The sequence below is a fragment of the Idiotropiscis lumnitzeri genome, chromosome 4, assembly GCF_059441095.1.
Source record: "Idiotropiscis lumnitzeri isolate Australia: NSW breed Sydney's pygmy pipehorse chromosome 4, RoL_Ilum_1.0, whole genome shotgun sequence".
Classification (NCBI taxonomy): Eukaryota; Metazoa; Chordata; class Actinopteri; order Syngnathiformes; family Syngnathidae; genus Idiotropiscis; species Idiotropiscis lumnitzeri.
The window spans coordinates 21576154-21590933 of NC_142394.1; the positions used below are offsets into that span (position 1 = coordinate 21576154).

Consider the following 14780-nt stretch of genomic DNA (forward strand, 5'->3'; position numbering starts at 1 on the left):
TCTGGTTATTGTTTATCTATTTTGAGAATGAAAAACTTGAATGAAAAAAAAAATACCTCAGGAGAGTTTATGATATTTTTAAGAGGTTTCAACTATACCAGTATATCTGTTTGTTATGAACTCAAATGTATGAAAATGGCTGCAGAAGCTATGAGGTCAAGTTGGGAATGGCAGATGACGTAAGCGGCGATCGCTCATGATGTAATGACAGTGTTTCGTTGACAAAAATGACCGTGATTAAAAGTCTGTCAGAGTTGGGTTTGTCATTTTTATTTAATAAGTTGCTTCATAAATTATCGCTCGTAAAAGATTCTTTTCAGTAGTTACAAAGAGGATAGTACACTTAGCGCCTGGATGAGGGGGGGGGGGGGGGGGGGAGTTCATTGACAGGGAGAGGTTCCTTCTTTTTCAATGATTGGTCAGTGAGTGGTATCCAACGTCCCATCGTTATCAGTTCCCCGTGATAGGAAAATAATCTTCCAGAGTGTAAGCATCTTCAGTGTTTTTAGTTGAGTAAACACTCAGTAAAATCTTCTAAAATGGAAAAAAACGAAAAAAGGACAGCACTACAGCGCTACGACAGAAGTGGCATCTTCTTGGCTCCATTTTCCCTTCTAGTCCCATTTCGAGGAGAAGCTACAAGGCAGCGGGAGAGGTTCCTTCGTGGTTTACGGTTTTGCCCCCCCCCCCTGCATGGTCCAATCACACTAGTGTTCCCACGACGATCCCGTGCTTGCGACTAGGATACTTGCTGCTGGATGTGCTGCAGGAACTCACAGTACGAGGATGCCGACTCGGACCGATCTTCCACCAGGTGCTGGAAGAAGGTCGCTTTCGCCGTGGCATCGTCCCTACAGATTGAGAAAGAAAATAGGCACAGCTTTTAATAGCTACTCTACTACAGCCTGTATGTTATTTAGTAATTGATTTGATATGACTGCTGAAAAATCAGGTCGGAGTCTAGAAGCATTCCAAGATTTCAGACTTGGGTCTTTGGTTTTTAAGACAGTGACTCCAAGTTTTTACCAAAAATTGTTACACTTGATCAGAATATACTGTTGAACGAGTTAGAAAATGAATTACGGAAAATAAATATGCTTTGGTTTAGCTGAAGAAAATTTGGGTTTATCCAGTTGTTAATTGACTGTAGACGGTGACACCACACGTTCGCAGAACCGCTGTCATTTGATGTCATGGATAAATAAAGCTGTGTGTCACCGAAATAGCCATGATAGCCGACATTGGCCCAAAGGTAACAGACTAAACAAAAGGGGTCCAAAGACCGACCCTTGAGGGATCCCGCGTCATGGCCATTCGATCAGATTCGAAACATCCAATGGGCACAGACTAATTCCCTTTTTCCAAGTAGAACCTGAATCATTTTAGAACTGTTCCATTTCGACCCACCCAGGTTTCTAACCTGTTCAAAACTATATCCTTATCAAGTGTAACAAAGTAAATTCAAAGGAAATAATGGAAGTTGTTCAAGAGACTGTAAATGCGCACGGCATCTGTTTATCAATCCAAGAATTGGACGACAAAATTGCTGAGCAAGACAACAATGGTGCTCAGGAAGGAGAAGGAGGAGGCGGCCCAAACAATAGACTCCCTGAGGAAGCGGTCGCCCCCGTCATGGAGAAGAACTTCCTCTCAAGTAATCACTGCGATTGTGATAAAAAGATGATGACGACAACACGTGCAGTGTTTATTATTCTGTTCCGCAAGGAATTCAGCATAAAATGAAGTTATGTCGCGTGAGCCTGACACAATGGAGACAGGGACAAAAGTACCGCCTCGTGTTTATGCAGAACAGCGACACAGGTGGAGAATACCTGCTTTAACAATCGGCAATAAAGCGGGTACCGTTGACGCCATGTTTGAATGCTTACTTGATGACGTGCACGACCGAGCTGAACGCTCTGTTGTCCTGCAGCCAGTCGAGGAACGCTCGCACCCTCTCCGACAGCAGCGTCTGCAGCTCAGGAATGCAACTCTGCCAGAAACAGCATCGCCACAAACGGCAATAAAAATCAACAACAACAAAAAAAAACACTCCTTTCACTGCCACAAATGGGATTCAGCCGCACAATGCGGTGCAGGGTTTGGAATGTTTGGCATGTAGGTGGTTCTGGGAGGCATCAACCCGCTTAGTAGAAAAGGGAGATAAACACGCTGACGGCTGCTGTCCGCCCAGTTGGCCAGAACATTCTCGAGTTGAAAAAGCAGCAACAGCAGGTTTGATTTGCTGCACTTGTTTTTTGTTTTGTTTTTGCACACAAATATAGAGCACCTTCCACAGAACCCGCAGCTGTTCTCTATTCACCTACATCCTTTAGTTTTTGCTATTTGCGGCAGCGCTTGTTCGCTATTACAGATTGACATTATAGCATCACTTGTGCATGAAGGGCTCATTTCCCCGACGCTAACTGAACAAGCTTTTATTTGAATGTAGCGTGTAAAGATGTCTCTTCACTGACCATATTGGGGGGGATTGAAGCGTAGTTGGGGTAGTCCAGAACGTCACGGATGAACATCTCGTTGCAGCATTTGCCAACCCAAAGGTAAAACACCTGCACAGATGAGAGAAAAAAAAGCGAAATCAATAAAACTATATGAATGAAGATGACAATTGCATCACCAGGTGTGGGCGTAAAATGTTGCACAATTACTACTCAAGAATTCTTTTTGTAATCTAAGGCATTTGTAAAATATTATAACCATTTTACTCAGTTTTCTTCTCTACTTTTCAGTCACTCCTCTCAGTGACTCGAGTTTCCGTTTAATCTACTTGCGCTCTGTCAATTGTTGGCTTTGAAGTCATTGTTGATTCAACATTGAATAGAATAGATTTGGATCTTTATAGGGGCACGACTGATGGTCGAGTGTGCATATATGGAAACAAATTTTCTTGTTTGTTTAGTTTAAATAGACAGAATTGATATTTGGCCAAAATACATACTAAAACCAAATACAGTTCACGTGTGATTCCACAATAAGTAGTTCAACGGAAAAGGGCAATCATCAATCATTTGTAGATTTGAAAGTTCCAATTTTACGTCAACTTTACTGTCATACTTTGGAATCCTTTAGTTGTTTTTGTAAAAGTAAAGACAAAAGTAGTAAACACACTCGACTGATTGTGATATTTCTAATGTAACTGATTATTTCTTCCAAAAGACAGAAACTCATTAGATGTCATACTTCATCTCAGTCACACTGCTGATGACAAAAGAAAAGCAGGTTAACTCTTGCCTCACAGACAGCTGAGGTGATGCAATTAAAAGCAGAACGAGCCAAAATCAACCATGACAATATAAATCTGTGAACGCACATCAGTTGATTAGTACGAGGACTCCAAGATGAATACGTACACTGCCGCAGTCCATGAGGAAAGCGCCATCTCGGCTCAGCCTCTCGGCAGACAGGTGAAGGAGAGGAGGCTGTGGGACCAGCGTGTCATTGAGGTGGAGCGCCCCCTGCAGGTCCAACACAGCCATTGCAATCAATTCGGCCAGGGATTATTATTTTTTTTCCTTTTGTTGATGTTTCCTCACCTGGTCCGACATGTTATCCAGGCGGTACAGGTCGGGGTGAACCATTCTCATCAGCTGCTGCAGCGGCTGCGTCTTGAACTCGCACATAGCGAAGACGCGCTCGTCCAGGCGTGTGCTCGTTCCCGTACGAAATGCTTTCTGAGAAGCAAAGCATCAGCCAGCGAGATTTGTGACAGGTGAGCGTCGACATAGTGGAGGGGCGCTGCAATGGCATTTGCATAAATGTGAAGCTCACCTGTTTGAGCAGAGAGAGGATGTAAAGCGGGAAAAGACGCATGGCGGCGGGCACCACGAGACCAGACTGCTGCAGGTTGGACACGTTGTTCTTGTAGGCGCTCAGAAAGTCCACCGCCGCGTTTGTCAGGGCTTCTCGAGCATCCAACAAGCTGGATGACACGGAGCGGTCGATTGCTTTAAAAAAAAAAAAAAAAAATAATTTAACACCACCGTACGCAGAAGTCCAAATCGGCAAATATCGGCGACTTACCCATGTTTGCCAGCAGGCAAGTGATGGCCTGGACATCGGCGCCGGCGTACACGTCGCTCAGCTGGTTGACCACAGGCAGACAAAGAGTGTGTACCCGGATACGCCTCTTCCCTGCAATAATATAGAGACTAAAACGCAACCATCTGACATCCATCAATCAATCAATCCATTTTCTCTAGCGCTTAACTTTATGAGAGTTGCCGGTGAGCTGGAGTCAATTCCAGCTGACTTTATACAACAAAAACCTTTGTATGTCCATAACAGCAATTTGGTAAAGACCATAATGCATTTAAGTGTGGAGTCTTTCTGCCTGTTGGTTGTGAACTATTAGCGCGTGAAGGGTGGCTCGTTCAATTATGCGGGAGAGATGCCAAATGTTTAGACTTGTTACACTCGAGTATGTTTATGATATACAGGGTGTCCCTGAAAAATTTTTACACATTTAAGTAGCTATTTTATTTGGGGGGGGGGGGGTCTTTGTTGGTTCATGTTGTTAGACAACAGGTGCTGACAAAAACTGTAAATTCTATGACTTTCTGAGAATTGAAGCACGCAGCCTGTGAATTTGGACACAGCCAGCATATTCTGTGTGTCTTAAATAAAGAGCTGAAATGATTTAAAACGTAATAACTCTACTTTGAAAAACGACGCTTACCTTTACTGGAGGTGTAGAGCAGAGCCGCCTGAAAACATGCCAGAGAAGAGTCAACCAGCGAGTCATCGATCGACATCTGGACGGCGAAGGCCGAGTCCGGATTGACGTTAGCGAGGGACAGCAGGTCAGTGGAGCGCACAAAAAAGTTGCCGTGGAACGTGTGGATGGATAAACCTGAGCAGAAAAAAAAATGTGGAGTTATTCCAAGCAGCGCACCAGACGACCTATTTTTGGGGAGGGCAACCTTTAGTGCATCGTATTCTCATGACTGCCTCGAAGCCCATTTTCCTACTGAGGTAGCGCTCAAGATCCTTCTGGAACTTCTCCAACTGCGCTGGGTTGTGGATGTGATGGAAGGAGGGATAGTAGAAGATGCTGCCAGCAGAGTACTTGGAGATGCACGCTGTGAAGCAAAAGGGAAGGAAAACAACAATGAAATGATTTCTTTCTCACGCAGGAGGCCATCATAGAAAGTTGAAACCATTACCCAGCGAGGCGAGGTCAGCGTACTGCGAGCTGAGAAGGAATAGATCAACACCGATCTGTTGTCCTGAGCAATCCAGTGACAATTTTTTGTAGAAGTCCGTAGCGGGGCCAAGATGCTGCACTCCCTGCAAACATACAAATACAAGTAGATTTTTTAAAAACAAACTTAAAAAGACCTGTGGAAGCTTTTTTCTTTCATGCGTGTTTCTATACCTTGGCAGTGGCGCGCTGGCTGGGGTCCTCCCTGGACTGCAGCGAGCCGGCGCCCAGCGTGGGCAGCTGCGTCTGGAACACGCTGACGCGCCCGCCGGTGGGCGTCATGAGCTTGAAGGCGGCTTGCAGGGCGGGGCCCAGCGCGCTGTGCGTCTCCCTGCTCTGGCTGAATGTGGCAGGGAGGGAGGTCAGCAAGTCCTTGATCAGCTGCACAAAAGAATATAATTCAGACACACGTTTACACGAATGTCAGGGGAGATTTTAGGAAGTGAGAGCCTACCTCTTTACTTTCCTTCCAGTTCACCATTAGACTGTCATGAGATGGTATGAATATATCTGCAGTTAAAAGAAAGTTTAATATAATTACACTTTGAGGAGTACTTTATAAATTAAAGACATTTTAATTCCTGATTTTAGCTTCTCGCCAACTTTCTCCACCTGTGAATTGAAAGCCAATTAGGCAAAGCTCTGTCTTTTTTTTTAAGCCACAATTGAAATGCACTGCTTGAAACACGATGTCCAAGCTAAATGGTAAGCAGAGCTGCAATGACATTTTATGGATGTACTGATTCGTGTTAGTTAATTAGGGATAAAACGGGGGTAGGACTGCGCTAAAAGTTCAAAATAACTTTAAAGAGGAGCAATTTCGGAATCAATGACTTCGTTTGAAGTGCATTTTAGTAATTTTGCAGAGCGATTTATTTATTTTGGCAGGTTAATGCCAAAATAAGGGTTTTATTAAACAATAAGACTATGAAAATGTAGGACTACAGCTGTCGAATATTTCAGTATTCGAGTATCCTACTGAAAACCCTGTACGATAATTGTGTGTCCGGATGAAATATTTTATTTAACATTATTTCACTTAGCAATGGACAATCAACTGGTTTCAACCTTTTTTTTTTTTTTTTTGTATCTCCAGCTAATTTCTTAAATTCACTATGTGCTTGTATCGGTTTTAGATTGTGAAAACAATCAAAACAGTTTTTCTGTCTCAAAGAAAAGGAAACGTTGATGATGAGATGTCCAACTCTCCTTACCGTCGATATCGGTCACCACCAGCATCTGTGGCTGCGACAGTCCCTCCTGTAGGTTGTAAAAATGGACGCTGCTGTCGAACGTGAGGAATCCCACCTTGGTGCGCGAGTCTCCAGGTAACCTAAGGAATGCACCTGCTTTTCAACCTCTGCAATCTATCAAGCGTGATTGCTTTAGGCCGAAAAGCACACAGCTTTTTCGCGACCACCCCGGCACTCACTTATCCAGGTTCTCCAGAAGCGACTCGCAGAAATATTTCAGGTAGCCGCTTTCCACTGCACTGTGTGAGACATCCAGCACGAACAGGTAGACTGCTGGCTGAGGGGGCCGCAGCTGTTGAAACAAGTTTATTATTAAGATTGGGGTTAAGTTCATCTAGAAAATTACTCAGTGGCCACAAAATGATATACTGTACACCTGCAGACAATCTACATCTAATACAAGAGCAGTTTAAAAAAAAAAAATTGCTGACAAATACAGGCGCAACGCAAAAAGTAAAACTCATTAAATAAATATAAATATATATCCTTATGAATACAGGCCGCCCTCTCTATTTTCTTGACTTTGTATATATGCATGCAAAACAAAAAATTTGCATGACAGAACAAGACCTTCCTGACTATCAAAACTGAGCATCAGCAGCTCTTATTTTGCGTTTCAGGAGTTCATCTGAAGTGAAACGAGACTGCCATCTAGTGGACGCACTCAGAGCAAGGAAGTGGTCCTCACCATGTAATCTGAGGACGCAATGAATTCTACGGTAGCGTTTTGGACTTCTGGTCGCTTGTGAGGTTCGCCGTACGACCTCGTCACCGGGTTGTACATGAACTCATCTGGAACTGGGGGGGAAAAAAAATAAATAAAGGTGACAGAAGATCAATGGCGTGAAACGCAAGAGAGCTACATGAAACAAAGCTGCGTGAACATTTTCGTACCATCGTTAACCCGGTAGCAGAGGTTACACTTCCACCGGCGCTGGTCCAGGAAGGTCACAAAAGGGTTGATGTAGGTGCGGCAGTAGCGACAGCGGACGATGGTGTTGGACGTGATGACTGGCAATTGCTGCAGAGAGACGTTTATTTAAAACACTAACTGACGTGACCCACCTGCGCAATGACACCTGTTAATTGGTGAAATGTTGAAAGGGGACACATTATGGTAACGTCACTATTTTTTGCATACTAACCACTCCCACATAGTGTTTATTTTTTATGATTATAATTTTTTTTATGAATTCTAGATTATTTAATGTATTTGAACTAAAGCATTTGCAGATGTGTTACCGCAAATGCATTAAATGGTATTCTAAAAGCACCCTAAAATGTGTCTTTGGAGTCCAGAGAAATTAATGCTGGAGGACAAATGTCTACTTCTATCAGTGACCCTCTTATCAAGTAGCACCTCTAAAAATAAACTCGCTTCCCGCACATCGTTCTGCTTTCTATGCTGCTGCCACTCAATCTAGCCAAACCTTCTACTTCCCCGTGCAGGTTTGTTTGTGCAGAATGTCACAATGTTGGAGTTTCCATTAGAACCTCCAAAGTCAAAACAACCCACTCTGTGACGGTTGACCTCAGAGCTGTTCTTATTTTCTCAATTGGAAACAATATTAAGTGAATTCATTAGTGAACACATTCCCATTGTGAAACCTTGATGAACAACAACATATTTGGTCACAATGCACAAGAATATAAAAAGAAGTTGACCAGGAAAATACAACAAAAATAAATGGAAAAACTACACAACCCCAGAAGAACACAATGACAGAGATTTTTTTAGACTGAAATTTTTACACATTTCAGCTTTTTACGTCATTATCTTGATAATTTCATACAAAAAGCCAATCGTGCTTGTGGAGTTTCTCCTTGAGCTATCATTGAACATTGTCCCTCAAAATTTGCAGCTGATGATATTGTAAACTCCAAATTGTAAAACGTTTTTGTTCACAATAAGTTTTTTAGGTCTCTACCTGTAGATCTCTGAAGGGGTGAAGGAGGAGGCCAAGGGGCAGTCTGGCTTTGTTGAGCAGAGCCTGCGTTTGAGGGATGCTGGTCAGGGTACACCGGAATGTCCTAAGAGGGGATTGAAACATAAAATTTATTTGCATCTTATTTTTTTTTCCCTCTACAGACTTTTTAGGAAGCGGTCAAAACGCTTTACATACTGCGGGCTGCAGTTGACCTTCCTCAGCTCCGAACTCAGATTGGGCTCGGGAGGCTCCAGAGTTCTTGGGGGGAGCAAATTCCTCTCCTGTAGCAGGTTGAGAGGCCCAAGAGCCTCCACCTCCAGTTCCGGCACCCCGCTCAGGCCCCCCAGGGCCGCAGAAAGCTGGGACAGGTTCGGAAAAGGCTGAATGCAAACCAGAGAGTGAGTATGGCAATTGTTCTGCAAGTTTAAAAATCCAATTACGTAAACGCGAAGGGGCCGAACCTGTGAGTACTGCTGGTAGCCCGTCGGCCCAAGCAGGTCCTGAGAAGCCGGCGATTCTGCGAGTGAAGTAGGCCCTTGCCGATAAGCCGGCTGCATGGCGGGGTAACCATAGCTACTGTAGGGGGGTGCTTGATTGGTCAAAGGTGGCAGAGAATCTGCATGAGAGTTCATTTTGCCATCAAAGGATTACTAAAAACATTTTTGATACAGACTGAAAGTATTTATGTACAGTATAGTGAAGACGCCATCATAAATATTGTTTTAGCAATAATATGACCAGAACAATTATTTATACATTATATTCACACATATATTAATAAATATACTTAATTAAGTGGGAAGGAAAAAGTTTAATCCAAACTAAAAATATTGGGAGTGGGCAAACATTTGTGCTCAAAAGTCACATTATTTTACCGAACAGATTGGCTACATCAATTTTAAATTACGTTAAAATTAATAAAAGTTCATATAACTTAAAATGAAATTAAAGAAATAATATATTGTATACCAGTAACTATAACGATGCATGCAAACGTAAAGCAGGTCATTTAAAAAATTAAAAATCGAAAAAAAAAATAATTAATTATATTTCATTCTCATTTTAATTGTACTATTTATAATTAATTATAATGACCGAACAAATTAATTAATAAGTAAATAGCAATTGTTAATTTTATATGCAAAAACAAAAAAAAGTTTATATTGCAAAAATTTTTATTGTATTATTTACAATAACTGTACCCTGTACATACCCGGATAATTGCTCCCTTCCAGGGAATCATAGCTGTTGGGCACCGGTGATGCACTGCCGGTGGTGGACGAAGACGTGTCGCCGCCTGAAAAAGCATCACGGTGACACAGATGAAATGAAGAAAGGAACTGGAAAAACAAGGTGTGAAGGATGTTGGCATTTCATATACGGAGAATATATGCTTAAATTTGTTTTGCTGTGGGTTTGATGTGTGTGTCCTTTGGAATCTTGTATGAAAAGATTGACTCTTTGAAAGAAAAGATGATGTGGCAGGCAAGAAAAGCCCAACAGATCCAATTAGTGCCGACTAAATTGGATATCGACTAGTGGATTATGTGCTCTGGTCGGTACACTGAAGACACCTGAATGGCCGAGGAACGTGAACAATGGAGGTCACTGGGCTGAAAAGTGACAGAATGATGAATGTTAAAAATCAAAAGCACACCTGCTTCCTCATCCTCTTCCTCCTCATCATCATCCTCATCCTCCTCCGAGCTGGATGACGAGGGGGCTGCGGTCGGACCCGAAGCCGAGCCAGCGCCGCTACTAGCGACATATCCATACTGCGCGCCTGTTCGAAATGGGCAGAAGTTACCAGGAACGTCGTCCTTCATGTAAAGAATAATTGCTGTTTGGACCTGCACTCGACTATTTGTTGAAAAACTCTGCAATTTTGTTCTCATTCTAACTGGGTCCTATCACAAGTGACTAGTGGAATAAATCTGTAAACCGTAAATCACACAGTGAGCAATGTTCAAATCAAAATCAGGCGTCACCTACCTGAAATTGTATCACGCGTAATATGGAGAGATTAATTTATTTACCTTGATGATGGGCTGGTGAGGAATGCACTGACGTTGTCGGAGTTCCTGAGGGCGGTCCCACTCCGTTTGCGCTACCGCCACCGTAGGAGTCATAGTTTAGGGAAACCTGGCGATCGTGTTGTTGCTGGGCTGTGTTTGCATCTACGATGGGAAACGGGAAACAGAAATGAATGGAAAGTGTTACATTTTAAGCCCTAAAAAAATAAATGAAAAAAAAAAATCATGGATGGATAAACCACATACAGTATAATGGGTGTGCCACAAGGCTCCATCCTGAGATCACGGTTTTTTAAAAACCAGAACGCAGTCAGTGTCTATAGACACTCGCGCAAAAAAGTGCTGTCGCTTTGACAAATAGAGGAGAAATTATTTATTATTATCAGAACATACTAGACAGATTTTAATTTGCCTTGCCTGTACTAAGCTTCACTGAACTATTCTACAAAATGTCACTCAACAAAGCAGAACCAAAATTTTAAAAACAACCTTATACCTGTGTTTCTTTGACCATTGACAGCTGGTGCCATCTGAGTGGGAGGAGCCACATTATACCCAGGGTGCACTGCTGCTGCTGCTGTTGTAGCAATAGAACCCGGCTGTTGGTTGCTGTACTGTGTCACTCCGGGTGGCGCGGCAGTCTGACTTGAGCCAAGAGTGCCATACTGGCTCGTCCCAGGCGCAGACGGGTAGGAAACGATGGGGTAGATAGGAGCTCCGGGACCACTAGGTGGCGCCGGCAACAAAGTGGGCTGCTGCTGCTGACACTGAGCTGGGGGCATGTGGTATGACGTTTGTCCATAATATGCTCCTGGAGTGGCAAAGGGCGGATGCTGCTGCTGGATTGGGGCGTAGTGGCCACTTGGCGGTGCAGAGGAGTGTATGGCGGCGGCGTGTCGCTGGGGAGGGGGCGCCGAGCAGGGGGGTGCTACATGACGGTGATTTGGGTAGTAGTTGTTCACATGGTGGGCTGTGCTCGTGACGGGGGGTTTGCCGGACACACCAGTGCACTGAGACGGCGGGAGGGTGGGGTAGTTCTGTTGCTGAGGTGGGGCTCCATAGTAACCCATGGCAGGATGTGTGGCCGTGTATGCCTGAACTGGACCTAAGAAGTAACAAGAAGAATGCTGTCAAAAAGAGTGTGTATCAATGTAAAACCGATGCTACCTTTACGACAAGCAACACTTGAGACTATGTTATGCCTATTTATTGTGTTGTACAGACAAGGTCTAATATAGTTAGTGTTGTTTCTTCTTGTTCGTTAAATTATTGTAACTTGGTGAGACCTTAGCAACAAAGGTTGGCAGTCAGTGCTATAAATATTGTAATGACCTGCGTTAAGTGTCATCAATACTTTTAATAGACAAGGTAATTGCGAGATTCAAATGTCATAGATGCGGTATATTTGCTGAGAGCCGCTGGCCGGAAGAAACTAGTGACTGGGGTAGTGGCCCAAATAACATACATTGCAGCCAGGCCTAGAGGGAATTCACCAGAACGTCCAGATTACTCACTCCGAGCCTGCCTTCTGTCATCAAGTAAAAAGCAATTAACTGTTCTACCTATCACTATAAGTTATATAGAAAAACAAAGATGCATTATTTGTAGTAAATAAATAATATTTAGACCAATTGTGTGAAAATTCATATAATTCCCCACAGCTCAGGTCATATCACACTGCATACGCTAATCTGTGAATAAATTGAGACAAGATCATCACTATTTTAGTAAACATATGGCAGTTTTTGTGACATATCGGGTAGTATTCCTTGATATTTTTTTCATGTAAAAAAATATGTGAGATTACTCAAAAAAAAAAAAAGAGTTGGAAAACTTGATGTAGGGTGTCTCGAATGCAATAGAATGGAAGTCCTGCACCTGTTCCACGTGAAAGCCTTTGATTTCATCTTTTCTTTGATCAACAAAAAAACATAAAAGGACTGTTGAAAAGGACTTCAATAAGATTTCAAAGCAGGCTAAATAGCTGTCTGTGTTGTCTTAGCTGCAAACAAGCTTCATCAGCAGCTGTTGGTTTAGCAGCTCTGTGTACTGCTAATGCAAACATGACAGCCCTGACATTAAATGCTTCTCCACGATCTGGTTATCATATCAGTTTCCAACAAAATACAAAATAATGACAAATTGTGAAATAAAGCATCTCAATGTGGCGCAAAGTTGTCAGCTTGCACGCCCATCGACGCTAGGCTAATGTTAGCATCTTCCTTTAATTTGTTAGCATCATGGTGCATATCGAAGTCTTATATTGGTTTCATCTACAAAAATCATACAAATCTAACACTCTTTGAAGTCCTTTTCATTTCGAAGCTAAGTTTATGATTGCATGAATGTTGCAGGTGACGAGTCCTCAACTATCTTCATTAGCATTAGCATGCTGAAACCAAGGGAGCAGGCTAATTCCATCATCCGGCCTGCTTTACCATTCTGTTGCGGGGGAGCAGCTCCGCCGTTCGGCGTTGGGCTCTGACCGTAACCGAAGTAGCCGTTCACCGGCGCCGACATCACTCCGGCGGCCCTCCAGTCCTCACAAACACACTACTAGATCAAAAAGAAATGAATCACGTAAGTGTCATCCAGCGCACAGCTGCAAGTGCCGTATGCCCAGTTGGAGGCGAGGCCGTAGATGGTGAGAGAATATACCCGCTTTTGAGCTGGGTCAGTGGCCGAACTGAGTGAAGGTTCCGGGGGCAGGATGTTGACGAGCCTCACTGTCTCCTGCTGGTCCTTTCGGTGTGTTCCATGGTAATCGGAAATCAAATCACCCTTTGGGGAACAAGTAACTGGAACGCCATTCAAATTAGCAAATCTGATTGGACATTGATTTCCAAGACATCGCCTTAACCAATTAAAAGTGGGTGGAAATTCCCCGGATTAACATTATTGTTGGTTTTGACAAATCGCTTCTTGTATTCTACTGGAACATTTTTAAATATCTGGAATTCGACTTGGAAATGGGACGTGAACGCAACACGAATTTTCAAGATGGCACCTGTAAAAAGTAAGCGAAAACTACACTATTGGACACTTGTATTTACTTAAATATCGCCAAAGCATTAATATATGTACTACTGCAATACGTATATATCTGGAAGTGTGGTTGTCGAGAAAGAAAAAGAGTCAGTTTACGTGTGCGATATTCTAAACTTTCATGATAACCTACGCAGCTGCGGCTCCATGTTACCATTTCAATATCAATGACATGCAAAAAGTATGGAATAATATTTACTTGAGGAGTTGCGTCAGATTACGATATTACTTTCGTCTGCTTTTTGTCAACTGTGTCCGAACAAAACTCAGGGATGTGAGATTCCGTTTGATTCATGCTGCAATACTGCCACCTTCCGCATAAAGATTCCCATTACAACACGACCTGTTTAGCACAAGCACAGCGCCAATTCAGTGCTGTATTTTACTAAAAGCACAGAATGTTTAATTTCAATTATTGATGCAAACGCATTAGGGGGGGGATGCCATAAATAATCCAACCCAGCCAAATGCAATATTTACTCCTTTTATACAGATTTAATAATTTTAATACGGCTTATGTACTTATTTATTTATAAAGTGTTCTAAGTTGTCATCAAGAAGTTTCATATAAATCCATTCATCCGTTTCTGAGCCGCTTCTACTCACAAGGGCCGCTCGCGTGTTGGAGACCCGTAATTCTAATTTCAATTAAAATGAAAAAAAAAGTGCTCGTTTAGTCACCTTTAGTGACCTCTGGTGGTCAATTCAAGCAGTGATTTTTAAACAGTTTTGGGCTATTGCTGCGACTTCAACTATATTTTTGGGGAGCCTTTTTCTAAAGGTCTAGTAAATCCAAGGTTGACCTTTTTGGCCATTATTCCAAAAGTGTATGTTGGACGCAAACAAAATACTTCTTATCTCCAACTACAGAGAACTACAATGAAAGTTGATGAACAACCCCCCCCTAAAAAAAGAAGAACTCAGGGAAAGCCTACTAGAACATCTGATTTATTTTTGGGTTAATCAGAGACAAAACAAAGGGTGGTAATTGTGTGTTGTTGACTCCCATTTTGCATAAATTTGAATGTGGTTGTAATTTCTGAACACAGCTGAACACAATCTCGGTTATGAGAGAGCGTGTGCCCTTGAAAACAATTTACAAAACGTTTTGGAATTATTTATTATCTTAAATGTATAATTTAGAATTTTGTAACAGAGGCTCACATGATTCATAGCAAAATGTGCCTACTGACTCAAACTGTGAAAAAACAGATAACAGTGAACATTATCATTTTATCAGTAACCTTATGGCAACTTTTTGGAACATGTTGCTGTGAAACGCTCCATAATTGACATATAA

The 14780-nt window shown here is 42.5% G+C and overlaps 1 protein-coding gene and 1 long non-coding RNA gene across 4 annotated transcripts; one reads left to right on the top strand and one right to left on the bottom strand.

The window, feature by feature from the left end:
- Positions 1-254: 254 nt before the first annotated feature.
- Positions 255-13301, bottom strand: sec24b (SEC24 homolog B, COPII coat complex component). Of its 3 annotated transcripts, XM_088294968.1 has the most exons (25): positions 13094-13300; positions 12874-12991; positions 10932-11540; positions 10439-10579; positions 10060-10185; positions 9616-9699; positions 8864-9018; positions 8598-8782; positions 8403-8505; positions 7369-7495; positions 7163-7272; positions 6654-6766; positions 6436-6554; positions 5676-5731; positions 5396-5602; positions 5184-5307; positions 4941-5099; positions 4697-4870; positions 4042-4152; positions 3790-3965; positions 3555-3692; positions 3372-3476; positions 2478-2570; positions 1890-1993; positions 255-851 (listed from the first exon to the last, which is right to left on the bottom strand). In XM_088294968.1, the coding sequence occupies exons 2-25, from the start codon at positions 12953-12955 to the stop codon at positions 740-742; spliced, it is 3513 nt and encodes a 1170-aa protein (XP_088151094.1). In that variant the 5' UTR covers positions 12956-12991; positions 13094-13300; the 3' UTR covers positions 255-739. The 3 variants fall into 3 exon arrangements, with proteins under 3 accessions (XP_088151094.1, XP_088151095.1, XP_088151093.1); XM_088294969.1 differs by having other exon boundaries at positions 8864-8991; positions 12874-13301; XM_088294967.1 differs by having other exon boundaries at positions 12874-13299.
- On the top strand, positions 5613-11308 carry LOC148338549 (uncharacterized). Its single transcript, XR_015842978.1, has 4 exons — positions 5613-8484; positions 8564-8800; positions 9638-9755; positions 10956-11308. It is a non-coding gene; the product is annotated as an uncharacterized LOC148338549 (long non-coding RNA).
- Positions 13302-14780: the final 1479 nt, after the last annotated feature.

Bases quoted from the DNA above. Each gene is read 5' to 3' on its own strand.
- sec24b (XM_088294968.1), bottom strand. From the start codon at position 12,955: ATGTCGGCGCCGGTGAACGGCTACTTCGGTTACGGTCAGAGCCCAACG. The intron at 5,732-6,435 runs GTAAGGAGAGTT...TTTTAACTGCAG, and splicing joins GGTGGTGACCGATATCGACG to ATATATTCATACCATCTCAT. The intron at 3,477-3,554 runs GTGAGGAAACAT...TTGGACCTGCAG, and splicing joins TGGATAACATGTCGGACCAG to GGGGCGCTCCACCTCAATGA.